Source organism: Pristiophorus japonicus, chromosome 14, assembly GCF_044704955.1.
Source record: "Pristiophorus japonicus isolate sPriJap1 chromosome 14, sPriJap1.hap1, whole genome shotgun sequence".
Taxonomy (NCBI): domain Eukaryota; kingdom Metazoa; phylum Chordata; class Chondrichthyes; family Pristiophoridae; genus Pristiophorus; species Pristiophorus japonicus.
This window is the reverse complement of record NC_091990.1, coordinates 66,347,680-66,375,497: the sequence shown is the minus strand read 5'-3', so window position 1 is coordinate 66,375,497 and position 27,818 is coordinate 66,347,680. Positions and strand designations below refer to the sequence as shown.

Genomic DNA, 27,818 nt, shown 5'->3' with positions numbered 1-27,818 from the left:
GGGGAGACTAGAACTAGACGGCGTGATCTTAGAATAAGGGTCACCCATTTAAAACTGAGATGAAGAGAAATTTCTTCTCTGATGGTTGTAAATCTGTGGAATTTGCTGCCGCAGAGCTGGGACATTGAATACATTTAAGACAGAAATAGATAGTTTCTTAAACGATAAGGGATTATGGGGAGTGGGCGGGGAAGTGGAGCTGAGTCCATGATCAGATCAGCCATGATCTTATTGAATGGCGGAGCAGGCGCGAGGGGCCGTATGGCCTACTCCTGTTCCTATTTCTTATGTTCTTATGTAAAAGGGCAGGTGTTGCATCTCCTGCGCTTGCACGGGAAGGTGCTGTGGGAAGGGGAGGGGCTGCTGGGGGTGACAGAAGAGCGGACCAGGAATGGTCCCTTAGAAATGCTGAAAGGGGAGGAGAATATGCGTTTGGTGATGGGATCATGGTGGAAATGGCAGAGGAATGTGGAGACTGTACACTGAGGACAAGGGGAACCCTATTGTGGGGGGGGGGGGGGGGGAGAGGAGGAGGAGGAGGAGGAGGAGGAGGAGGAGGAGCGGGGTGAGGGCGAGGGCGAGGGCGAGACGACGGAGCCGACCACCGCACCAGTACCTGTACAGTTGTAGCAGGACCCATCTGCTTGCATACCCCATCCCCCGTGCACGGGCGGCCAACATTCCATTTGCCTCCCTGATCACTTGCCGTGCCTAGCCTGTCTATGTCCTCCTCACAATTTGCTCTCCTGCCCGTCTTTGTATCATCACCAAACTTGGCTACATTACACTCGTTCCCTTCATCCAAGTCATTAATATAGATTGTAAATAGTTGAGGCCCCAGCACTGATTCCTGTGGCACCCCACTAGTTACTGTTTCCCAACCGAAAAGTGACCCATTTATCCCGACTCTCTGTTTTCTGTTAGTTAGCCAATCCTCTATCAATGCTAATATATTACCCCCAACCCTGTGAACTTGTATCATGTGCCTTTTATGTGGCACCTTATCGAATGTCTTCTGGAAATCCAAATACACCACATCCACTGGTTCCCCCTTATCCACCCTGCTCGTTACATCCTCAAAGATCTCCAACACTCTCTGTTGTGCACTCTTTCAGTGATGTCCCTTACCCTGGCACCGGGGAGGCTCACGTCGGCAGTTGTAGAAACTCCTGTCTGTACCCGCTGACTATTGGATGCCCTATGACCAGGGCATTCCAACACTTTGCTGTCCCTCTGTGCAAGCCCTTGCCCCGTGATGCTGTGGATGTGCTCTAGAAACACAGAGAGACACACATACGCACTCAGATGGAGTTATTGAGAGTGCCTCACTCCCGGAGGCCTCTTCCTACCCTGCCGGGTGGCCACCCACCAACTATCCTCCTGCACTCTCTGTGGCCGTGGGGTCACCACCTTCTGGAACGTGTGCTGCGGGAAATTCTCAGCCTCCCATATGCCCTGCAGACTTGTTGTATGGCCCCTAGTGGAAACATTTTCTCTACGCCTGCCCTATCCAAACCTTTTACTATCTTAAAGGTCACCCCTCAGCATTCCGTTTCTGGAGAAAAGAGCCTCAGTATGTTCAGCCTTTCCTCGTGGTACAATCACTCAGTACTGGTCTCATTCTAGGTCTGAGTGAGTATGTGCGTCTCTGTGTTTCCCCCCATCCTCCTTTTATACGCCCCGGGTCTCTGCGCCTCCCCCACCCCCCCCAAGCCCTGGTCCCTCTTCCCCCCCCCCCCCCCCAGGTCTCCCCGCCCCTCTCCTGGTCTCCCCGCCCCTCTCCCCCCTCCCCTGGCCTCCCTACCCTCGCCCCCGGGTCTCCCCCCTGCCAAGGTCTCCCCGCCGTGTGCTTGGGCCCTAATGGTGATCTGAGGTTTGTTGTTTTTTAGGACTGGGGAACCTGTTTAACAAGAAGAGCCCGGTGCAGCCAGAGCTGAGTGGCTCCTTCTCCTACGGCACCCTGGAGGACAGCGCCAATCCTGACGATAACCAGCAACCTGACGCGCAGCAGGAGCCGAGCTCCCCTCACCCAATCAGCGAGTCAAAGCGGGACTGAGCCCCGGGCCCGACAGGAGAAGCTCACATTTGCCCACTCGGGGCAGCCCTGCTTTATGGGCTGCACTGCCCCTCTGCTGGAGCTGCTCTCACTATTCCCCTTCTCGCACTCCGGACCCTGTGACTGGCTGAGAGAAGCAGCATAGCGCTCACTGCCCCCGCTCGTCGCCTCCCGCCCCCTCGACCTGTCGGAGCAACAGGTACAATGTACATGAAATATATACAGAATAACACAGGTAAATCATACGACGAGAGCACTGTCCCCATTCCATGGGCTGGGTTTCCTAATCTGCTCCTTACTTGGTTACCTGCCCTGCTGCTGAGCTCCTGATGTGGGCTGCGCCCTCCCCCGGGGCCCTGCACTCTGTGTAATTATTGAAAATGCAAAGCTTCACTTTATTTAATGACTATTTGTATTTGCTGTGTGTTTGTGTGTGAAAGGACGGAGTTCCCGAGCGGCAGGCTGTTTCTTTGTTTTATTTCTATTTAAAGGGACTCCTGTTCAGTGTTTCCTGCCGGACAGTAAATGTGCCTGCGATACGGTTAAATAAAAGAGACTGGTCTGTAGTATCTCCTTGTGGTCTGGTCGGGAGTTGGAATGGACCTGAGTGAACGCTGACTGCTCGGGATTTCCAGCTCACCCGATTCTGAGTCAGTCACAGACTCCAGGTGTAGTCAGTCTAACAATATGGACTGGCATTCAGTGTTTTAATATCCTAAAATGAACTGAGGTCTTGCAGAGGGGGAGGGGAGACCGAGTGAGAAGGGAGATCGAGAGGGAGGGGAGGGTGAGGGGAGACCAGATTTGTGGGGAGGGGGAGGGGAGACAGAGACCGAGTGAGAGGGGAGACCGGTGAGGGGAGACCGAGGGGCAGGGTGAGGGGAGACCGAGGGGCAGGGTGAGGGGAGACCGAGGGGCAGGGTGAGGGGAGACCGAGGGGGAGGGTGAGGGGAGACCGAGACCGAGAGGAGGGGAGACCGAGGGGGAGGGCACTTTGGTACCAACGATATAGGTTTAAAAAAAAAAGGATGAGGTCCTACGAGACGAATTTAAGGAGCTAGGAGCTAAATTAAAACGTAGGACCTCAAAAGTAGTAATCTCGGGATTGCTACCAGTGCCACGTGCTAGTCAGAGTAGGAATCGCAGGATAGCTCAGATGAATACGTGGCTTGAGCAGTGGTGCAGTAGGGAGGGATTCAAATTCCTGGGGCATTGGAACCGGTTCTGGGGGAGGTGGGACCAGTACAAACCGGACGGTCTGCACCTGGGCAGGACCGGAACCAATGTCCTAGGGGAGTGTTTGCTAGTGCTGTTGGGGAGGAGTTAAATTAATATGGTAGGGGGTTGGGAACCAATGCAGGGAGACAGAGGGAAACCAAAAAGAAACAAAAGCAAAAGACAGAAAGGAGATGAATAAAAGTGGAGGGCAGAGAAACCCAAGGCAAAAAACAAAAAGGACCTCTGAATATAAAGGGGCTGCAGGAGGGGTCAAAACTAAAAATCATGGTTTAAAAACTAGGATTAAAACACTCTACCTAAACGCATGCAGCATTCGAAATAAAGTAAATGAGTTGACGGCACAAATCATTACAAATGGGTATGATTTGGTGGCCATTACAGAAACATGGTTGCAGGGTGGCCAAGACTAGGAATTAAACATACAGGGGTATCTGACGATCTGGAAAGATAGACAAAAAGGGAAAGGAGGTGGGGTTGCTCTGTTAATAAAGGATGATATCAGGGCAGTTGTGAGAGACGATATTGGCTCCAATGAACAAAATGTTGAATCATTGTGGGTGGCGATTAGAGATAGTAAGGGGAAAAAGTCACTGGTGGGCGTAGTTTACAGGCCCCCAAATAATAACTTCACGGTGGGGCGGGCAATAATCAAGGGAATAATGGAGGCATGTGAAAAAGGAACGGCAGTAGTCATGGGGGATTTTAACCTACATATCAATTGGTCAAATCAAATCGCATGGGGTAGCCTGGAGGAGGAATTCATAGAATGCATACGGGATTGTTTCTTAGAACAGTATGTTACAGAACCTACAAGGGAGCAAGCTATCTTGGATCTGGTCCTGTGTAATGAGACAGGAAAAATAAACGATCTCCTAGTAAAAGATTCTCTCCGAATGAGTGATCACAGTATGGTTGAATTTGCAATACAGATTGAGGGTGAGGAAGTTGTGTCAGAAACGAGCGTACTATGCTTAAACAAAGGGGACTACAGTGGGATGAGGGCAGAGTTGGCTAAAGTAGACTAGAAACACAGACTAAACGGTGGAACAGTGGAGGACTTTTAAGGAGCTCTTTCATAGTGCGCAACAAAAATATATTCCAGTGAAAAAGAAGGGTGGTAAGAGAAGGGATAACCAGCCATGGATAACCAAGGAAATAAAGGAGAGTATCAAATTAAAGACCAATGCGTATAAGGTGGCCAAGGTTAGTGGGAAACTAGAAGACTGGGAAAATTTTAAACAACAGCAAAGAATGACTAAAAAAGCAATAAAGAAAGGAAAGATAGATTACGAAGGTAAACTTGCGCAAAACATAAAAACAGATAGTAAAAGCTTTTACAGATATATAAAATGGAAAAGAGTGACTAAAGTAAATGTTGGTCCCTTAGAAGATGAGAAGGGGGATTTAATAATGGGAAATGTGGAAATGGCTGAGACCTTAAACAATTATTTTGCTTCGGTCTTCACAGTGGAAGACATAAAAACCATGCCAATAATTGCTGGTCACTGGAATGTGGGAAGGGAGGACCTTGAGACAATCACTATCACTAGGAGGGTAGTGCTGGACAGGCTAATGGGACTCAAGGTAGACAAGTCCCCTGGTCCTGATGAAATGCAGCCCAAGGTATTAAAAGAGATGGCGGAAGTTATAGCAGATGCATTCGTTATAATCTACCAAAATTCTCTGGACTCTGGGGAGGTACCATCGGATTGGAAAACAGCTAATGTAACGCCTCTGTTTAAAAAAGGGGCAGACAAAAGGCAGGTAACTATAGGCCGGTTAGTTTAACATCCGTAGTGGGGAAAATGCTTGAAGCTATCATTAAGGAAGAAATAGCAGGACATCTAGATAGGAATAGTGCAATCAAGCAGACGCAGCATGGATTCATGAAAGGGAAATCATGTTTAACTAATTTACTGGAATTCTTTGAGGATATAACGAGCATGGTGGATAGAGGTGTACCGATGGATGTGGTGTATTTAGATTTCCAAAAGGCATTCGATAAGTGCCACACAAAAGGTTACTGCAGAAGATAGAGGTACGCGGAGTGAGAGGAAATGTATTAGCATGGATAGAGAATTGGTTGGATAGAGAAAGCAGAGAGTCGGGATAAATGGGTCCTTTTCGGGTTGGAAATCGGTGGTTAGTGGTGTGCCACAGGGATCGGTGCTGGGACCACAACTGTTTACAATATACATAGATGACCTGGAAGAGGGGACAGAGTGTAGTGTAACAAAATTTGCAGATGACACAAAGATTAGTGGGAAAGCGGGTTGTGTAGAAGACACAGAGGCTGCAAAGAGATTTGGATAAGTTAAGCGAATGGGCTAAGGCTTGGCAGATGGAATACAATGTCGGAAAGTGTGAGGTCATCCACCTTGGGGGAAAAAAACAGTAAAAGGGAATATTATTTGAATGGGGAGAAATTACAACATCCTGAGGTGCAGAGGGACCTGGGGGTCCTTGTGCATGAATCCCAAAAAGTTAGTTTGCAGGTGCAGCAGGTAATCAGGAAGGCGAATGGAATGTTGGTCTTCATTGCGAGAGGGATGGAGTACAAAAGCAGGGAGGTGTTGCTGCAACTGTATAGGGTATTGGTGAGGCCACACCTGCAGTACTGCGTGCAGTTTTGGTCACCTTAAGGAAGGATATACTGGCTTTGGAGGGGGTACAGAGACGATTCACTAGGCTGATTCCGGAGATGAGAGGGTTACCTTATGATGATAGATTGAGTAGACTGGGTCTTTACTCGTTGGAGTTCAGAAGGATGAGGGGTGATCTTATAGAAACATTTAAAATAATGAAAGGGATAGACAAGATGGAGGCAGAGAGGTTGTTTCCACTGGTAGGGGAGACTAGAACTAGGGGGCACAGCCTCAAAATAAGGGGGAGCCAATTTAAAACCGAGTTGAGAAGGAATTTCTTCTCCCAGAGGGTTGTGAATCTGTGGAGTTCTCTGCCCAAGGAGGCAGTTGAGGCTAGTTCATTGAATGTTTTCAAGTCACAGATAGATAGATTTTTAACCAATAAGGGAATTAAGGGTTACGGGGAGCGGGTGGGTAAGTGGAGCTGAGTCCACGGCCAGATCCCATGATCTTGTTGAATGGCGGAGCAGGCTCGAGGAGCTAGATGGCATACTCCTGTTCCTAATTCTTATGAGACCGAGTGGGAGGTGAGACCGAGTGGGAGGTGAGACTGAGTGAGAAGGAAGGGGAGGGTGAGGGGAGACCGAGTGAGAAGGGAGGGGAGGGTGAGGGGAGACTAAGTGGGAGGGGAGGGGGAGGGAAGACCGCGTGGGAAGGGAGGGTGATGGTAGAGGAGACAGAGGAGGAAGTGAAGGGGTTGGGGAGGGGGGGGGGGAAAGGGCGAGTGGGAGGAGAGACCGAGGATGGAGGGAAGACCGAGTGGGAGGGGAGGGGGAGGGAAGACCGCGTGGGAGGGGAGACCAAGGATGGAGGAGAGGGGGAGGGAAGACCGAGTGGGAGGGGAGGGGGAGGGAAGACCGCGTGGGAGGGGAGACCAAGGATGGAGGAGAGGGGGAGGGAAGACCGAGTGGGAGGATGGGGTTGGATTGAGAGCTTTAGAATGGTTTAGTGAGAGTTGTGGAGCAAGCAGCTGAAGCATCCATTATTATCAGGTAGCTTTGGGGAGAGAACGTTCTCCTGGACGATGAATTAATGACTCTGAGAGTGCCTGAAAGGTTGACGGAAGCAGTTTCAACAGTAACTTTCAAAAGGGAATAGGATAAATAATGAAAATGGAAAGATTTGCAGAGCTGTGGGGAAAGAACGGGGAAGTGAGACTTATTGGATAGCTCTTTCAAAGAGCCGGCACAGACATGATGGGCCGAATGGCCTCCCTTCTGTGCTGTATGAATGCAGGATTGAGAGCGACATGAACCCCGTCTCTAATGTAACTATAGGCAGTTCTTTAACTGGGACTCTGAGTAGGTTGAGTGCATTCCAAATCATAACATCTCCCAGCATAAAAACGATTCTCATTTCCCCCCTGAATTTTTTGACAATTACCTTTTAATCTGTGTCCTCTGGTTACTGCCCCTCCTGCCAGCAGAAACAGTTTCTCCCTATCTACTCTATCAAAAACCCTCATCATTTTGAACACCTAATATATATGTCCCCTTAACCTTCTCTAAGAGCGAGATTAGCTTCTCTCGTCTCCACATAACTGAAATAGTTCATCCCTGGTACCATTTTGATAATCACCTCTGCACCCTCTAAAGTGGGCACCATTCCATATGGGCCCAGCCAGTGACATATAGCCTAACTTCCTTGTGCTTTTATTTATTTATTTATTCATGGGATGTGGGCATTCCTGACCAGGCCAACATTTATTGCCCATCCCTAATAGCCTTTGAGAAGGTGAGCCGCTGCCTTCATCCGTGTGGTGAAGGTGCTGTTAGGGAGGGAGTTCCAGGATTGTGACCCAGCGATGATGAAGGAACGGTGATACATTTCCAAGTCAGGATGGTGTGTGACTTGGAGGGGAGCATGGAGGTGGTAGTGTTCCCATGCACCTGCTGCCCTGTCCTAGATTTGACGATTCCAATGCACTCCTGGCTAGTCTCCCATGTTCTATCATCCAAAACTATGTTGCCCATGTCCTAACTCGCACCAAGTCCTGTTTACCCATCATCCCTGTGCTCGTTGACCTTTATTTGCTCCCGGTTAAGCAACACCTCCGTTTAATAATTCTCGTCCATGTTTTCAAATCCCTCCAAAACCTTGTCCCTCCCTATCGCTGTAAACTCCTCCAACCCCACAAACCCCCGAGATATCTACGCTCCTCTAATTCTGGCCTTTTGACCATCCTCGATTTTAATTGCTCCAGCGTTGGTGGCAGTACCTTCAGCTCCTTGGGCCCTAAGCTCTGGAACTCCCATCATAAACTACTCCGCCTCTCTTTACCTTAAAACCTACATCATTGACCAAACTTTTTGTCACCTGTCCTAGTATCTCCTTATGTGGCTCGGTGTCAAATTTTATTTAATAACATTTCTGTGGAGCACCTTAGGATGTTTTACTACGTTAAAGGAGCTATATAAATACAAGTTTTTGTTGTTGGTAGAGGTGGCAGGTTTGGGCGATGCTGTTGAAGAAGTCTTGGTGAATTGCTGCAGTGCATCTTGTAGACGGTACACACTGCAGCCACGTTATAGCCGGTGATGTAGAGAATGGATGTTTTAGGTAGTTGATGAGATGCCAATTAAGTTGACTGATTTGTCCTGGATGGTGTCAAGCTTCTTGAGTGTTGGAGCTGCACTCATCCAGGCGAGTGGAGAGTATTCCCTCACACTCCTGACTTGTGCCTTGTATGCTTTGGGGAGTCAGGAGGTGAGACACTCGCTGCAGAATACCCAGTCTCTGACCTCTTGTAGCCACAGTATTTATGTGGCTGGTCCAGTTAAGTTTCTGGTCAGTGGTGTCCCCAGGATGTTGATGTTGGGGAATTCGACGATGGTAATACCATTGAATGTCAAGGGGAGGTGATCAGACTCTCTGATTGGAGATGGTCCTTGCCAGGCACTTGTGTGGTGCGAATGTTACTTGCCACTTATCAGCCCAAGCCTGAATGTCATCCAGGTCTTGCTGCATGTGGGCACAGACTGTTTCATTATACAAGGAATTGCGGATGGAACTGAACACTGTGCAATCAGCGAACATCCCCACTTCTGATCTTACGATGGAGGGAAGGTCATTGATGAATCAGCTGAAAATGGTTGTGCCTGGGACACTGCCCTGAGGAACTCCTGGGGCTGTGATGATTGAACATAAGTAGGAACAGGAGTCAGCCATTCAGTAAGATCATCTACCTCAACTCCACGTTCCTGCACTATCCCCATATCCCTTGATTCCCTTAATATCCAGAAATCCTTCAATTTCTCTTGAATATACTCAACGACTGAGCTTTCACAACCCTCTGGGGCAGAGAATTCCAGAGATTCACCCCGATGAGTAAAGAAAGTACTCCTCATCTCAGTCCTAAATGGCCGACCCCTTATTCTGAGACTGTGACCCCTGGTTTGTGACTTCCCCAGCCAGAGGAAACATCCTCCCTGCATCTACCCTGTCAAGCCCTGTAAGAATTTTGTATGTTTCAATGCGATCACCTCTCATTCTTCTAAACTGTAGAGAATATAGGCCTCATAGGAATCGGTCTGATGAACCTTCATTGCACTCCCTCGATGGCAAGTATATCCTTCCTTACGTAAGGAGACCGACACTGTACACAATGCTCTTCTTGCCCCATCTCGCCCATCACCCAGGGAGGGTTCAGGTGAGTGGAAATGTAAAAAGTCAAAGAGAAAGGAGAAGGCAATAGAGCAGGGTAGCACTGGGGGAAATGTGTGACAGGAACGGACACAATGTATAAAAATAAGTATCAAAGTGGTGTCAAAGCGGAAAAGTGGAAAAAACAAAATTAAAAGCTATCTGCATGCTCGCAGCATTCGTAACAAGATAAATGGCACAACTAGATATAAATGGGTATGATCTGATAGCCATTACAGAGATGTGGTTGCAAGGTAACCAAGGCTGGGAACTGAATATTCAGGGGTATTTGACAATTCAGAATGATAGAAAGGAAAGGGAGGTGGGGTAGCTCTGTTAATAAAGGATGAGATCAGTGCAGTAGAGAGAAATGATGTTGGCTCAGAAGATCAAGATGTGGAATCAGTTTGGGTAGAGATAAGGAATAATAAGGGGAAGAAGTCACTGGTGGGCGTGGTCTATAGGCCCCCCTAACAATAGCTACACTGTTGGACAAAGTATAAATCAACAAATAATGGAGGCTTGTAAGAAAGATACGGCAATAATCATGGGCGATTTTAATCTTCATAATGATTGGACAAATTAAATTGGCCAAGGTAGCCTCGAGGAAAAGTTCATAGAGTGTATCCAGGATGGTTTCCTTGAACAGTACGTTGCGGAACCAAACTCGGGGAGCAGGCTATCCTGGATCTGGTACTGTGTAATGAGACAGGATTAATAAATGATCTCATAGTAAAGGATCCTCTAGGAAAGAGTGATCATTGCATAGTTAAATTTCAAATTCAGTTGGAGGGTAAGAAAGTCGGATCTTAAACCAGTGTCCTGACCCTAAATAAAGGCGATTACAAAGCTGAGGGCAAAGTTGACTAAAGTGGAATGGGAAAATAGATTAATGTGTAAGACAGTTGATAAGCAGTGTCAGACATTTAAGGAGGTATTTCATACTCTCAACAAAAATGTATTCCAGTGAGAAGGAAAGACTTTTAAGAGAAGGGCTAACCACCCGTGGCTAACTAAGGAAGTAAAGGATGGTATCAAATTGAAAACAAGGGCATACAAAGTGGCCAAGATGAGTGGGAGCCCAGAGGATTGGGAAATTTTAAAAACCAGCAAAGACGACTAAAAAAATAATAGAGGGAAGATAGATTGTGAGTAAACTAGCAAGAAATATAAAAACAGGAAGAGCTTCTACAGGTATATAAAAAAAGAGTAGCTAAAGTAAACGTTGGTCCTTTAGAGGATGAGACTGGGGAATTAATGGGGAAATGACAGAGACTTTGAACAAATATTATGTATCGGTCTTCATGGTAGAAGACATTAAAAACATCCCAATAGTGAATAATCAAGGGAGGGAGAAACTTAAAACAATCACTATTACTAAAGAAAAAGTACTCGCTAAAATAATGGGGCTAAAGGTGGACAAGTCCCCAGGACCTGATGGCCTGCATCCTAGGGTCTTAAAAGAAGTGGCTGCAGAGATAGCGGATGCATTGGTTGTAATCTACCAAAATTACCTGGATTCTGAGGAGGTCCCAGCGGACTGGGAAACCACAAATGTAACGCCCCTATTTAAAAAAGGAGGCAGACAGAAAGCAGGAAACTATAGACCAGTTAGCCTAACATCTGTGGTTGGGAAAATGCTGGGCTCCATTATTCATCATCATCATAGGCAGTCCCTCAAAATGAGGATGGCTTGCTTCCATGTCAAAAAGGGATGAGTTCAGAGGTGTTTTGATGTGGACCTGATATTCCAGATCCCGAACTACATCATGAAGGGTGGAAGATGCCTGTGCGTAGATTTTTTTAACGTGTGGTGGCCGTTGCACACCAGCCACCACACGGGTTTGACAGAGCTAGGTCTTGGTTCAGTGGCAAGGATTAACCAAGACGACTGGAGACCTGCTCTGCTAGCGTGCACACATATCACAGTGTCGGCTGGTCTGTGCTGCCCCTGGGCTCTCGCCTCTTCTGGGCCCTGATCCTGTCCCTCTACAAACCCTCGCCCTGACATCGCCGCTCCTGTTGTACCTGCCCGCATTCCAATCATCGACATGGATTTGGGTGACATCAAATCCAATAACCCACTTCGCAGCCGTCGCCCTCATCCAGAAGCATGTGCAGTACCTTGCAGTGGCATGCCACCGCACTTTGCCCTCTCTAATGGTCCTGGCCTGCTTATGGTCTTGCAGGCTGAGACTACGCCGATTTCCAAGCGGTCCCAACCTGCAAGACCATCAGCAGGCCGGGGCCATTAGAGGGAACAATGTGGGGCGGCCTGAACCGGAAAAGTCCATTATTAGGGATGCAATAGCAGGACATTTCAAAAAGCATAATTCAATTAAGCAGAGTCAGCATGGTTTTATGAAAGAGAAATCATATTTGACAAATTTGCTGGAGTTCTTTGAGGATGAAACGAGCAGGGTGGGTAAAGGGGAACCAGTGGATGTGGTGTATTTGGATTTCCAGAAGGCATTTGATAAAAGGTTACTGCACAAGATAAAAGCTCACAGGGTTTGGGGTAATATATTACATGGATAGAGGATTGGCTAACTAACAGAAAACAGAGTCGGGATAAATGGGTCATTTTCCGGTTGGCAAATGCTAACTAGTGAGGTGCCGCAGGGATCGGTGCTGGGTCCTCAACTATTTACAATCTATATTAAAGACTTAGATGATGGGACCGAGTGTAATGTAGCCAAGTTTGCTGATGATAAAAAGATGGGTGGGAAAGCAAGTTGTGTGGACACAAAAAAATCTGCAAAGGGATTTGGACAGGCTAAGTGAGCGGGCAAACATTTGGTAGATGGGGTTTAATGTGGGAAGTGTGAGGTTATCCACTTTGGCAGGAAATATAAAAAAACAAATTATTATTTAAATGGAGAGAAATTGCAAAGTGCTGCAGTACAGAGGGACCTTGGGGTCCTTGTGCATGAAACACATAAAGTTATTATGCAGGTACAGCAAGTAATCGGGAAGGCAAATGGAAGAATGTTGGCCTTTATTACAAGGGGGATAGAGTATAAAAGCAGAGAAGTCCTGCTACAACTGTACAGGGTATTGGTGAGGCCACACCTGAAGTACTGCATATAGATTTGGTCTCTTTATTTAAGGAGGGATATCATTGCATTGGAGGCAGTTCAGAGAAGGTTCACTAGGTTGATTCCAGAGATGAGGGGGTTGACTTATGAAGAACGGTTGAGCAGAGAAGATGTTTCCCCTCATGGGGGTGTCACCCATCACCCCTCTTTCTACCAAAGTGGCTAAATTCACATTTCTCCACATTATATTCCATTTGCCATGTTCTTGCCCACTCACTTAGCCTGTCTATATCCCCCTTGAAGCTGCTTTGGATCCTCCCACCTAGCTTTGTGTCAGAAGCAAACTTGTATATATTACATTTGGTCCCCTCATCCAAATCATTGATACAGATTGTGAATAGCTGAGGCTCAAGCACCGATCCTTTTGGCACCCCACTAGTTACAGCCTGCTAACCCGAAAATGACCCATTTATTCTTACTCTCTGTTTTCTGTCCTTTAACCAATCTTCAATCCATGCTAGTATATTGCCCCCAACCCCATGAGCCCTAATTTTGTTCAATAGCCTCTTGTGTGGTACCTTATCGAATGCCTTCTGAAAATCCAAATACATATCAACTGGTTCTCCCTTATCTATTCTGCTAGTTACAACCTCAAAAATCCCTAACAGATTCGTCAAACATGATTTCCCTTTCATAAATCCGTGTTGACTGCTCAATCCTATTATTTTCTAAGTGCCCTGTTACCATGTCCTTAATAATAGATTCTAGCATTTTCCCTACTACTGATCTCAGGCTAACTGATCTGTAGTTTCCCTTCCAATCCACAGGAACTGTTGTAGAATTTTTGGAAAATGCATCCGCTATATACCCACCTCTTTCAAAACCCCAAGATGTAGGCCATCAGGTCCAGGGGATTTATTGCCTTTCAATCTCATTAATTTCTCCAGTACTATTTTTTTACTAATACTAATTTCTTTCAGTTCCTCATTCTTGCGAGACCCTTGGTTCTCCACTATTTCTGGGAGTTTTTTTGTATCTTCTTCTGTGAAGACAGACACAAAGTATTACATTCCTGTGCCATTTCCTTATTCCCCATTATAATTTCTCCTGTCTCAGCTTGTAGGGGGACCCACATTTACTTTTGCTAATCTTTTCCTTTTTACATACCTATAGAGGCTTTTACAGTCAGTTTTTATGTCTCTCGCTAGTTTACTCATTCTATTTTTCCTTCTGTGATCAATTTCTTGGTCCTCCTTTGCTGAATTCTACACTCCTCCCAATCCTCAGGCTTATGGCTCTTTTTGGCAACATTATAAGCCTCTTTCTTTGATCTAATACTATCTTTAACTTCTCTTGTTAGCCACGGTTGGATCACTTTTCCTGTGGGGTTTTTGTGCCTTAAAGGAATGTATGTTTGTTGTAAATTATGTATTAATTCTTTAAATGATAGCCATTGCTTTAAATGCGAGCAATACCTTTTTAATGTAGTTTCCCAATCTACCTTAGCCAACTCACCCCTCATACCTACGTAGTTTGTTTACATTTAAGACCCTGGTTTCGGATTTAACTAAATCACTTTCAAACGTAATATAAAATTCTATCATATTATGGTCACTCTTCCCTAAAGGTTCCTTTACTGTGAAGTTATTAATTAACCCTCAATACTAGATCTAAAATAGCCTGTTCCCTAGTTGGGTCCTCAACATACTGATCTAAAAAACTATCTTGTATACATTCCATAAATTCATCCTCCACACTAATACTGCAAATTTGATTTGCCCAGTCTATATGCAGATTAAAGTCCTCCATAATTACTATATTACGCTTGTTACATGCACCTCTAATTTCCTCATTTATACTCTGCCCTACGTTACAACTACTTTTGGGGGGGCGGGGCTATAAGCAACTCCTACCAATGAACTCCAAAAACCACAACCATCTGCCTTTGTGCTGGGTATGACTCCAGCCAGTGGAGAGTTTTCCCTTGATTCCCATTGACTTCAGTTTTGCTCGGGCTCCTAGCTGCCACACTCGGTCAAATGATCCCTTGATGTCGAGGGCAGTCACTCTCATCTCTCTGTAATTCAGCTCTTTTGTCCAAGTTTGGACCAAGGCTGTAATGAGTTCTGGAGCCGAGTGGTCCTGGCGGAACCTAAACTGTTCCGCAAGCCCACTTGGCAGTTATGTCCTCCAGGGCTCGGCCAGCTTGGTCATTGATGGTGCTACTGAACCACTCTTGGAGATAGTCATTGAAGTCCCCCACCCAGAGTACATTCTGTGCCCTTGTTATCCTCAGTGCTTCTTCCCAGTGGCGTTCAACATGGAGGAGTACTGACTCATCAGCTGAAGAAGGGTTGTAGGTGGTAATCAGCAGGAGGTCTCCTTGCCCATGTTTGACCTGATGTCATGAGACTCCAGAGGTTGAGGAGTCTTTTGTACTCTACGCCAAGAATCTCTTATGTTTTTTTTAACCATCTTATCAACGTGTCCTGCCACCTTCAAAGATTTGTGTACATAAACCCACAGGTCTCTCTGTTCCTGCATCCGTTAAAGTTGTACCATTTAGTTTATATTGCCTCCTCATTCTTCCTCCAAAGTGCATCATTTCACATTTCACATTAAATTTCATCTGACATGTGTCTGCCCATTTCACCAGACTGTCTATGATCCCAATTTCTTTAATCTCAAGTCTTTAGTCATCCAGGGAGCTCTAGCTTTGGATGCCTTTCCCTTCCCCCTCATAGGAATGTGTCTAGTCTGTATCCAGACCATTACACAGGACATACGGCACAGAAACAGGCACTTCAGCCCAACCAGTCCATGCTGGGGTTTATGTTCCACTCGAGGCACCTCCCATCTTTCCTCATCGAACTCTATCAGCATAACCCTCGGTTCCCTTCTCCCTCTGATGCTTATCCAGCCTCCCTTTAAATGCATCTATAATATTCGCTTCAACCACTCCCTGTGGTAGTGAGTTCCACATTGTCTCTGGGTAAAGAAGTTCCTTCGGAATTCCCTATTTGATTTCTTGGTGCCTATCTCATATCGAGTTTTGCTCTTCCCCACAAGGGAAATCGCCCTTTTTTTGTAGCCCCTCCGGGGGGTGGGGGGAAGGTTGAGTGCTAATGTGGCGCAACGAGGTTATCGCCCGCGGAAGGAGTCGATAACGCAACCAGGATAATTGCCCCGGAGATTTTGGGGGCAGTGTGCCATTCGGGCTGCACCCCCACCCCCCCCCCCCCCGATTTGCACCCATCTTTGTATTGTCAGCAAACTTGGCTACATTACACTTGGTCCCTTCATCCAAGTCGTTAATATCGATTGTAAATAGTTGAGGTCCCAGCACTGATCCCTGCGACACCTCACTAGTTACTGATTGCCAACCTGAGAATGAACCATTTATCCTGACTCTCTGTTTTCTGTTAGTTAGCCAATCCTCTATCCATGCTAATATATTACCCCCAACCCCATGAACTTTTATCTTGTGCAGTAACCTTTTATGTGGCACCTTGTCAAATGCCTTCTGGAAGTCCAAATACACCACATCCACTGGTTCCCCTTTAAGCATCCTGTTGGTTACATCCAAGTTCATGGCACCGTGGCTGGCTCTGTTGAACAGGAGGGGAGGAAAAAGAGTGGGAGAGCGATAGTGATAGGGGATTCAATTGTAAAGGGAATAGATAGGCGTTTCTGCGGCCGCAACCGAGACTCCAGGATGGTATGTTGCCTCCCTGGTGCAAGGGTCAAGGTTGTCTCTGAGCGGGTGCAGGACATTCTAAAAAAGGAGGGAGAACAGCCAGTTGTCGTGGTGCACATTGGTACCAATGACATAGGTTTAAAAAAAGGGATGAGGTCCTACGAAACGAATTTAAGGAGCTAGAAGCTAAATTAAAAAGTAGGACCTCAAAAGTAGTAATCTCGGGATTGCTACCAGTACCACGTGCTAGTCAGAGTAGGAATCGCAGGATAGCTCAGATGAATACATGGCTTGAGCAGTGGTGCAGCAGGGAGGGATTCAAATTCCTGGGGCATTGGAACTGGTTCTGGGGGAGGTGGGACCAGTACAAAGCGGATGGTCTGCACCTGGGCAGGACCGGAACCAATGTCCTCGGGGGAATGTTTGCTAGTGCTGTTGGGGAGGAGTTAAACTAATATGGCAGGGGGATGGGAATCAATGCAGGGAGACAGAGGGAAACAAAAAGAAGACAAAAGCAAAAGACAGAAAGGAGATGAGGAAAAGTGGAGGGCAGAGAAATCCAAGACAAAAAACAAAAAGGGCCACTGTACAGCAAAATTCTAAAAGGAAAAAGAGTGTTAAAAAAACAAGCCTAAAGGCTTTGTGTCTTAATGCAAGGAGTATCCGTAATAAGGTGGATGAATTAACTGTGCAAATAGATGTTAACAAATATGATGTGATTGGGATTAGGGAGATGTGGCTCCAGGATGATCAGGGCTGGGAACTCAACATCCAGGGGTATTCAACATTCAGGAAGGATAGAATAAAAGGAAAAGGAGGTGGGGGTAGCATTGCTGGTTAAAGAAGAGATTAATGCAATAGTTAGAATGGACATTAGCTTGGATGATGTGGAATCTATATGGGTAGAACTGCAGAACACCAAAGGGCAAAAAACGTTAGTGGGAGTTGTGTACAGACCTTCAAACAGTAGTAGTAATGTTGGGGAGGGCATCAAACAGGAAATTAGGGGTGCATGCAATAAGGGTGCATGCAGTTATAATGGGTGACTTTAATACGCACACAGATTGGACTAACCAAACTGGAAGCAATACGGTGGAGGAGGATTTCCTGGAGTGCATAAGCGATGGTTTTCTAGACCAATATGTCGAGGAACCAACCAGGGGGGAGGCCATCTTAGACTGGGTGTTGTGTAATGAGAGAGGATTAATTAGCAATACCGTTGTGCGAGGCCCCTTGGGGAAGAGTGACCATAATATGGTGGAATTCTGCATTAGGATGGAGAATGAAACAGTTAATTCAGAGACCATTGTCCAAAACTTAAAGAAGGGTAACTTTGAAGGTATGAGGCGTGAATTAGCTAGGATTGATTGGCGAATGATACTTAAGGGGTTGACTGTGGATGGGCAATGGCAGACATTTAGAGACCGCATGGATGAACTACAACAATTGTACATTCCTGTCTGTCGTAAAAATAAAAAAGGGAAGGTGGCTATCAAGGGAAATCAGGGATAGTATTAAAGCCAAGGAAGTGGCATACAAATTGGCCAGAAATAGCAGTGAACCCGGAGACTGGGAGAAATTTAGAACTCAGCAGAGGAGGACAAAGGGTTTGATTAGGGCAGGGAAAATTGAGTACGAGAAGAAGCTTGCAGGGAACATTAAGACAGATTGCAAAAGTTTCTATCGATATGTAAAGAGAAAAAGCTTAGTAAAGACAAACGTAGGTCTCCTGCAGTCAGAATCAGGGGAAGTCATAACGGGGAACAAAGAAATGGCGGACCAATTGAACAAGTACTTTGGTTCGGTATTCACTAAGGAGGACACAAACAACCTTCCGGATATAAGAGAGGTCAGAGGGTCTAGTAAGGAGGAGGAACTGAGGGAAATCCTTATTAGTCGGGAAACTGTGTTGGGGAACTTAATGGGATTGAAGGCAGATAAATCCCCAGGGCCTGATGGACTGCAACCCAGAGTACTTAAGGAGGTGGCCTTGGAAATAGCAGATGCATTGACAGTCATTTTCCAACATTCCATTGACTCTGGATCAGTTCCTATCGAGTGGAGGGTAGCCAATGTAACCCCACTTTTTAAAAAAGGAGGGAGAGAGAAAACAGGGAATTATAGACCGGTCAGCCTGACCTCAGTAGTGGGTAAAATGATGGAATCAATTATTAAGGATGTCATAACAGCGCATTTGGAAAATGGTGACATGATAGGTCCAAGTCAGCATGGATTTGTGAAGGGGAAATCATGCTTGACAAATCTTCTGGAATTTTTTGAGGATGTTTCCAGTAAACTGGACAAAGGAGAACCAGTTGATGTGGTATATTTGGACTTTCAGAAGGCTTTCGACAAGGTCCCACACAAGAGATTAATGTGCAAAGTTAAAGCACATGGGATTGGGGGTAGCGTGCTGACGTGGATTGAGAACTGGTTGTCAGACAGGAAGCAAAGAGTAGGAGTAAATGGGTACTTTTCAGAATGGCAGGCAGTGATTAGTGGGGTACCGCAAGGTTCTGTGCTGGGGCCCCAGCTGTTTACATTGTACATTAATGATTTAGACGAGGGGATTAAATGTAGTATCTCCAAATTTGCGGATGACACTAAGTTGGGTGGCAGTGTGAGCTGCGAGGAGGATGCTATGAGGCTGCAGAGTGACTTGGATAGGTTAGGTGAGTGGGCAAATGCATGGCAGATGAAGTATAATGTGGATAAATGTGAGGTTATCCACTTTGGTGGTAAAAACAGAGAGACAGACTATTATCTGAATGGTGACAGATTAGGAAAAGGGAAGGTGCAACGAGACCTGGGTGTCATGGTACATCAGTCATTGAAGGTTGGCATGCAGGTACAGCAGGCGGTTAAGAAAGCAAATGGCATGTTGGCCTTCATAACGAGGGGATTTGAGTACAGGGGCAGGGAGGTGTTGCTGCAGTTGGACAGGGCCTTGGTGAGGCCACACCTGGAGTATTGTGTACAATTTTGGTCTCCTAACTTGAGGAAGGACATTCTTGCTATTGAGGGAGTGCAGCGAAGATTCACCAGACTGATTCCCGGGATGGTGGGACTGACCTATCAAGAAAGACTGGATCAACTGGGCTTGTATTCACTGGAGTTCAGAAGAATGAGAGGAGACCTCATAGAAACGTTTAAAATTCTGACGGGTTTAGACAGGTTAGATGCAGGAAGAATGTTCCCAATGTTGGGGAAGTCCAGAACCAGGGGTCACAGTCTAAGGATAAGGGGTAAGTCATTTAGGACCGAGATGAGGAGAGACTTCTTCACCCAGAGAGTGGTGAACCTGTGGAATTCTCTGCCACAGAAAGTGGTTGGGGCCAATTCACTAAATATATTCAAAAGGGAGTTAGATGAAATCCTTACTACTCGGGGGATTAAGGGGTATGGCGAGAAAGCAGGAAGGGGGTACTGAAGTTTCATTATGGCCTGCACCTGCACCTATTTTCTATGTTTCTATGTGCTGACATGGATTGTGAACTGGTTGTCAGACAGGAAGCAAAGAGTAGGAGTGAGTGGGTACTTTTCAGAATGGCAGGCGGTGACTAGTGGGGTACCGCAAGGTTCTGTGCTGGGGCCCCAGCTGTTTACACTGTACATTAATGATTTAGATGAGGGGATTAAATGTAGTATCTCCAAATTTGCGGATGACACTAAGTTAGGTGGCGGTGTGAGCTGCGAGGAGGATGCTCTGAGGCTGCAGAGCGACTTGGATAGGTTAGGTGAGTGGGCAAATGCATGGCAGATGAAGTATAATGTGGATAAATGTGAGGTTATCCACTTTGGTGGTAAAAACAGAGAGACAGACTATTATCTGAATGGTGACAGATTAGGAAAAGGGGAGGTGCAACGAGACCTGGGTGTCATGGTACATCAGTCATTGAAGGTTGGCATGCAGGTACAGCAGGCGGTTAAGAAAGCAAATGGCATGTTGGCCTTCATCGCGAGGGGATTTGAGTACAGGGGCAGGGAGGTGTTGCTACAGTTGTACAGGGCCTTGGTGAGGCCACACCTGGAGTATTGTGTACAGTTTTAGTCTCCTAACCTGAGGAAGGACATTCTTGCTATTGAGGGAGTGCAGCGAAGGTTCACCAGACTGATTCCCGGGATGGCGGGACTGACCTATCAAGAAAGACTGGATCAACTGGGCTTGTATTCACTGGAGTTCAGAAGAATGAGAGGGGACCTCATAGAAACGTTTAAAATTCTGATGGGTTTAGACAGGTTAGATGCAGGAAGAATGTTCCCAATGTTGGGTAAGTCCAGAACCAGGGGTCACAGTCTAAGGATAAGGGTTAAGCCATTTAGGACTGAGATGAGGAGGAACTTCTTCACCCAGAGAGTGGTGAACCTGTGGAATTCTCTGCCACAGAAAGTTGTTGAGGTCAATTCACTAAATATATTCAAAAAAGAGTTAGATGAAGTCCTTACTACTAAGGGGATCACACGGTATGGTGAGAAAGCAGGAATGGGGTACTGAAGTTGCATGTTCAGCCATGAACTCATTGAATGGCGGTGCAGGCTAGAAGGGCCGAATGGCCTACTCCTGCACCTATTTTCTATGTTTCTATCCTCAAGAATTCCAGCAAATTTGTCAAACATGACTTCCCTTTCATAAATCCATGCTGACTCTGCCTGACTAAATTTTGCTTTTCCAACTATCGAGCTACTGCTTCTTTAATATTGGACTCCAACATTTTCCCAATGACAGATGTTAGGCCAACTGGTCTATAGTTTCCAGCTTTTTGTCTGCCTCCTTTTTAAAATAGGGACGCAACATTTGCAGTTTTCCAATCTGCTGGGAGCTCCCCAGAATCCAGGGAATTTTGGTAAATTACAACCAATGCATCCCTGCTGCTATTTCTCTTAAGACCCTATTATATTTTTAGTTTCTAGATGTTCTCTATTTTCTCCTTTACTCGGGATTCCATTATTTTTCCTACCACCAATGTTAAGCTGATTGTTCTATAGTTTTCTGGACATGTTCTGTCTCCCTTCTTAAATATAAGTATTACCGTAGCTATCCACCAGTCCTTTGACAGTCCATCTTGTTCTAACGAATTATTGAAGATAAGTATTGCCTCAGCTATCTCTTCCTTAGATTCTTATAAATTGCATGGATGTACTCTGTCAGACTAGGGATTTTATCCTCTTTGAGTTTGATTAGTTTATTTAATATATCCCCTCTTTTTATTTTAAATGCATTTATCTAATTTCTAATCTCATCATCCAATGTCGTGTCCACCTATTCTATCTCCCTGGTAAATACTGAAACAATATAATTTTTTAATCTTTCTGCCATTTCTCTATCGCTGCCTGTGATATTATCTGGTCCATTCCTTTGTGGCTCTGTTACCATCCAACCTTCCTTTTTTTACATGTGCCTGTAAAATATTTTACTATTTTGTTTTATGTTCCTTGTTAACTTAATTTCATAGTTCCTTTTTGCCATTCTAATTGTTTTGCTACTTCTCTCCTAATCTCTTCATATTCTCTCTTGTCATGCTCTCCCCTGCTATCTATGTACTTAGTGTATGCCTTTTCCTTGCCCTTAATTTTTCCCTTCTGTCTTTATTCATCCATGGTGTGTCATTAGTGTTTTAGCTTGTTCTTGTTTTTTATCGGAATATGTTTTTCCCGGACTCTATTGAACACCATTTAAAATATTTCCCACTGCTGTCCGACATCATTGTTTGCCAATATTGTTGTTCATTTTATTTTCCCATGTTCTATTCTGAGTTCTGCAAAGTCGGCTTTTCTCCAGTCTATTCTCCTGGTCTTTGTCATACATATGACCACCTCAATTATTATCCTAAACTGCATTATATTATCGTCGCTATTGCCTAGATGTTCCCCTACTTTTACTTTTCTCTGCTCTGGTTCATTCCCCGTTACTAGATCCAATAGTGAATCCTCCCTTGTTGGGCTTCTTACAAACTGGGTTAGAAAGGAGTCCTGTACATATTGTAGGAAATCTATTCCCTTATCCCCTTTACTTACCTCTTCTGGCCAATTAATATCGGGGTAGTTGAAATCCTCCATGAATATGTTTGTTACTCATTTCCCTAATTTGTTTGCATATTTCTTCCTCCACCTCCCTTCCACCAGTAGGTGATCTGTAGGCTACCTTTAATAGTGTGATTGATCCTTTATTATCTTTTATCTCTATCCACATCTTGCTGTTAGCTGCATCACTTTTTTCTACTGCTATTATGTTGTCCCTAATAAGTACAGCTGCTTCATCTGCCCTTTTCCCATTGCTAACTATTCTAAATATGTTATATCCCGCAATGTTTAATTCCCAGTTCTGATTTTTCTGTAGCCATGTCTCAGTAATCCCGATTATGTCTGGTATTATTGCCGCTAGTTCCCCTGTTTTATTTCAGAAACTGTGTGCATTGCTGTACAAACATTCTAATTCATGTTAATAGGATTTCCTCTCACTTTATGTATAATCATATTTTTAGACTCCTGTTCTATAACTCTATTTATTCCCTGGCCATCAACATCCTCCCTTACTTTATCCTTTCCTATGCTCTCTTCCTGTTTTGTTTATATTTAGGCTGGTTACGTTTCTTGTAGATCCTTACGGGTTTAATGCCTTTGCCATTTTCCTATTTACCCTTTCCGCCAGGACACGGGTTCCATCCCGGTTCAGGTGCAGCCCGTCCCATCGGTACAGCTCCTTCCTGTCCCAGAACTGGTGCCAGTGTCCCATGGGAGCCCCTCTTTCCCACACCAACCCTTTAGCCACATGTTAATTCTCCTGATCTGACTGTTTCTATACTAATTTCACATGGCCCGGACAATAATCCAGAGATTATTACCCTAGAGATCCTGCTTTTTAATTTCGCTTCTAACTCCTGATACTCCCTGAGCAAGATCTCCTCCCTGTTCCTATCTACGTCATTTGTTCCGACATGGACCATGACAACTGGTAGGCAACGCACCCATCGGGATTCTCGATCGTGGCCACAGAGGATGCTATCTATCTGCCTAATCATAGAGTGTCCTATCACTGCCACGTTTCCATTCTGCTCTACAGCATCGCCCCCAGCCTTCGGCAGCCTTCTGAGCCATGGTGCCTTGGTCTGCATCTCTTCCTTGTCACTAGCACCTTTCAGGCAGTAAGTTCCAGACCCCCACCCTCCTCTGGGTGGAGATATTTCCCTGATTATCCCCTCTAAACCTTCCCCCAATTACTTTATATCTATGCCCCTGGTTGTTGACTCCTCTATCAAGGGAATCCACTCTATCCAGGCCTCTCATCATTTTATGCACCTCAATCAGGTTTCCCCTCAGCCTCCTCGGTTCCAAAGAAAATAGACCCAGCATCTCCAATTTTTCCTCATAGCCAAAATCCTCCAGTCCAGGCAACATTCTTGTAAATCTCCTCTGTACCATCTCTAGTGCAATCACATCTTTCCTGTAATGTGGTGACCAGAACTGTACACAGTACTCCAGCTGCGGCCTAACCAGTGTTTTATACAGTTCAAGCATAACCTCCTTGCTCTTGTATTCCATGCCTCAACTTATAAAGGCAGATATCCTGTATGCCTTTAACCACCTTATCGACCTGGCCTGCTACCTTCAGGGATCTGTAGACCTGTACTCCAAGGTCCCTTTGTTCCTCTACACTGCTCAGTGTCGTACCATTTAATGTGTATTCCCTTGCCTTGTTAGACCTCCCCGAATGCTTTACCTCACACTTCTCCGGATTGAATTCCATTTGCCGCTGTTCTGCCCACCTGACCAGTGCAGTCCGCAGCTTTCTTCTTTATTATCAACCACACAGCCGATTTTAGTGTCATCTGCAAACTTCTTAATCATACTCCCTATATTCAAATCTAGATCATTGATATATATCACAAAAAGGAAGGGAGCCAGCACTGAGCCCTGCGGAACCCCACTGGATACAGCCTTCCAGTGTATGAGATCACAGGACACCAGTCTCCAGTTGATGGCTGTGTATGTGCTGTGTGTGCTCCTGTGGCTGGTGTGTGTCGCTCTGCTATTTAAACAGAGGGCCTAAACCCATTTGAAATGAAAGGTTGCACAGCTCACTGAACACAGTCGGACTGAGACCTATGATAAATGTGGAGCTACTAATATTGCTGGCTGATTTTTTTGTCCTTTAAGAAGGTTAATGCGCATCGTCTTAAGAACATTCCTATCGCATTGAAGGTAGGCATCACATTAGGAAGCAGGAGGGGATGTTAAATGTGGGTTTGGTGCCTCGTAGGGTTCAGTGCTGGGACCAATCTCGTCCCCTGCTGTTCACAGTAAGCATGAAGAGAGAACTTACATTTCTACAGAGTCGTTCACATCCTGGGCACAACACACAATGCTTCACAACCACTGAAGTACATCGGATATGCAGCCACTGGTGTTGTGCTGACAAACTTGGCCATCAGTGTGTGCACAGCAAGCTCCCACATACTTGGCCATCAGTGTGTGCACAGCAAGCTCCCACACACTTGGCCATCAGTATGTGCACAGCAAGCTCCCACACACAGCAATCAGTGTGTGCACAGCAAGCTCCCACACATCACACTGAGACCTTCATCAATAATTTTTCATATGGATCATAACATTTCCTGATGACACCAAGTTATGAGCCTTGGGATGTTTTATTACATTAAAGGAACTCTTTTTTAAAAAAAAAAATAGATTAGAAGCAAGGATTGGTGGTGAAAAGCATAAAAGAAATTGACAGATTCGAGAGCGATCTGGACCAATAAACGTTGCCCCAAGGACTGGGCGACAGATTCTAGCGTGGATAATGGACAGTGGGTATGACTGGTTTATTGTGACATTGGGCAGTGTGCAATCCACACCCCGTGCTATAGAGGGCATCACTAACATTTGCCAACCCAACTAAAATGACATTGAATTATAACTGTGAAATCAGGGTAATTATACAGAGTGCATCAAGTATCGTGCTCAATAATATTACCAACAAACATTTTTAAGATTAAAAGTCTCATGTGGAACTATCAAATGCCTTCTGAAAATCCAAGTTAATTGTCCGCACTGCATGGCCATATCCAGGAATGGACTGCTCCATCAAAGGATTGTAGCAGAAATGTGAGGCGCCTCTCCTCCTTCCAGATACATGGTACTCTACTATTTCAATGAGTAATAAAGTAGCTTCTGTTATGCCGGGGAACATCTTCCTGATATTCTGAGATTAAGTCTTGGCACCTGAAGCCTCTCCCAAGAGCGGTGTTTAGAGCTTTCTGTCACATCAAAGTGCTGACTGATTCACATCAGCATGAGCTTTGGTACGGCGTTATACAGACTGATGGTGCGGGACTGGGCAGTAGCTGGGTGATGTCAGTCCCTGTGGGTGATGTCAGTAACTGAGTGATGTCAACAACAGCTTGCATTTATATAGCGCCTTTAATGTAGCAAAACGTCCCAGGGCGCTTCACAAGAGCGTTACCAAACAAAATTTGATAATGAGCCACTGAAGGAGATATCGGGACAGATGAACAAAAGCTTGGTCAAAGAGGTAGGTTTAAGGAGCATCTTAAAGGCGTAAAAGTGGAGAGGTGGAGAGGTTTAGGGATGGAGTTCCAGAGCTTGGGGCCCAGGCAGCTGAAGGCATGGCCACCGATGGTAGAGAGATTAAAATTGGATATGAGCAAGGTGCCAGAATTAGGGGAGTGCAGAGATCTCAGAAGGTTGTAGGACTGGAGGAGGTTGCAGAGATCGGAAGGGGTGAGCTATGGAGGGAGTTGAAAACGAAGATAAGGATTTTAAAATGAATGCGTTGCTGGACTGGGAGCCAGTGTAGGTCAGAGTGATGGGTGAGTGGGACTTGGTTCAAGTTAAGATAGATGCAGCAGAGATTTAGCTGAGCACAAATTTACGTAGGGTAGAATGTGGGAGGCCAGCCAGGAGTGCATTGGAATAGTCAAGTCTAGAGGTAACAAAGGCATGGATGAGGGTTTCAGCAGCAGATGAGCTGAGGCAGAGTTGGAGACATAGAAACTAGGTGCAGGAGTAAGCCTTTCGAGCCTGCACCACTATTCAATACAATCATGGCTGATCATGCAACTTCAGTACCCCATTCCTGCTATCTCTCCATTTCCCTTTATACCTTTAGCCATAAGAGCCACATCTAACTCCCTTTTGAATATATCTAATGAACTGGCCTCAACAACTTTCTACGGTAGGGAATTCCACAGGTTCACCACACTCTGAGTGAAGAAGTTTCTCCTCATCTCAGTCCTAAACGGCTTACCCTTTATCCTCAGACTGTGATCCCTGGTTCTGGACTTCCCCAACATTGGGAACATTCTTCCTGCATCTAACCTGTCCAATCCTGTCAGAATTTTATATGTCTCTATAAGATCCCCTCTCATTCTTCTAAATTCCAGTGAATATAAGCCTCGTCGATCCAGTCTTTCTTCATGTGTAAGTCCTACCATCCCAGGAATCAGTCTGGTGAACCTTTGCTGCACTCCCTCAATTGCAAGAATGTCCTTCCTCAGATTAGGGGACCAAAACTGTACACCATATTCAAGGTGTGGCCTCACCAAGGCCCTGTACAACTGCAGTAAGACCTCACTGCTCCTATACTCAAATCCTCTCTCTATGAAAGCCAGCATCCCATTTGCTGCCTTCACCGCCTGCTGTACCTGCATGCCAACTTCCAATGACTGATGTACCATGACACCCAGGTCTCGTTGCACCCCCCCACCTTTTACTAATCTCTTACCATTCAGATTGTGTTATATGTGGACTTGTATTTACTCTGCACAGCCACCAGAGGGCTCATTCGCCAGAGTCCCAAGGGATCCCACAATCCCTTGGGGGCACAGGTATTTAAGCTTCACAGGTTGGAGAGGCACTCTGGAGACCTGCAATAAAAGACTAAGTCCACACTTTACTTTGAGCTCAGTGTTCAGTTTGACTCTTTCTCCATACACGACAACTAGGGATGAGATACAGATAGCGAACCCAAAGATGCAGAGAACAGTGGGCATCCTGGAGAAATTGTTGGAGGGAGATGATTGGGAAACTTTAGTGGAGCGACTCGACCAATACTTCATGGCCAATGAGCTAGATGGGGAAGAGAGCGCTGTCCAAACGTAGAGCGATCCTCCTCACCGTCTGTGGGGCAACAATGTATAGCCTCATGAAGAATCTGCTCACTCCAGTGAAACCCACAGAGAAATCGTATGACGATTTGTGTACACTGGTCCGAGAGCATTTGAACCCGAAGGAAAGCGTTCTGATGGCGAGGTACCGGTTCTACACCTACAAAAGGTCTGAAGGCCAGGAAGTGGTGAGTTATGTCACCGAGCTGAGACGCCTTGCAGGACATTGCGAATTTGAAGCACATTTGAAGCACATGCTCAGTGACTTTTTTGTACTTGGCATTGGCCACGAAACCATACTTCGCAAGCTTTTGACTCTAGAGATTCCAACCTTGAGTAAGGCCATAGCGATAGCCCAGGCAGTTCATTGCCACCAGT

General features: G+C 45.7%; 1 protein-coding gene across 2 annotated transcripts in view; it reads left to right on the top strand.

Annotated features, from left to right (window-relative positions):
• Window positions 1-27,818, top strand: part of nipal3 (NIPA like domain containing 3) — a 144,809-nt gene that overhangs the window by 69,660 nt on the left and 47,331 nt on the right. Inside the window, exon 11 of one of the 2 annotated variants that reach the window (XM_070899275.1) lies at window positions 1,890-2,625. The exons of the other annotated variant lie outside the window; for it this stretch is intronic. Within the exon in view, the coding sequence (XP_070755376.1) occupies window positions 1,890-2,056 (167 nt within the window). The 3' untranslated portion in view covers window positions 2,057-2,625. Of the gene's footprint in view, window positions 1-1,889; window positions 2,626-27,818 lie in introns of those variants that run through there. 2 annotated transcript variants of the gene reach the window in all.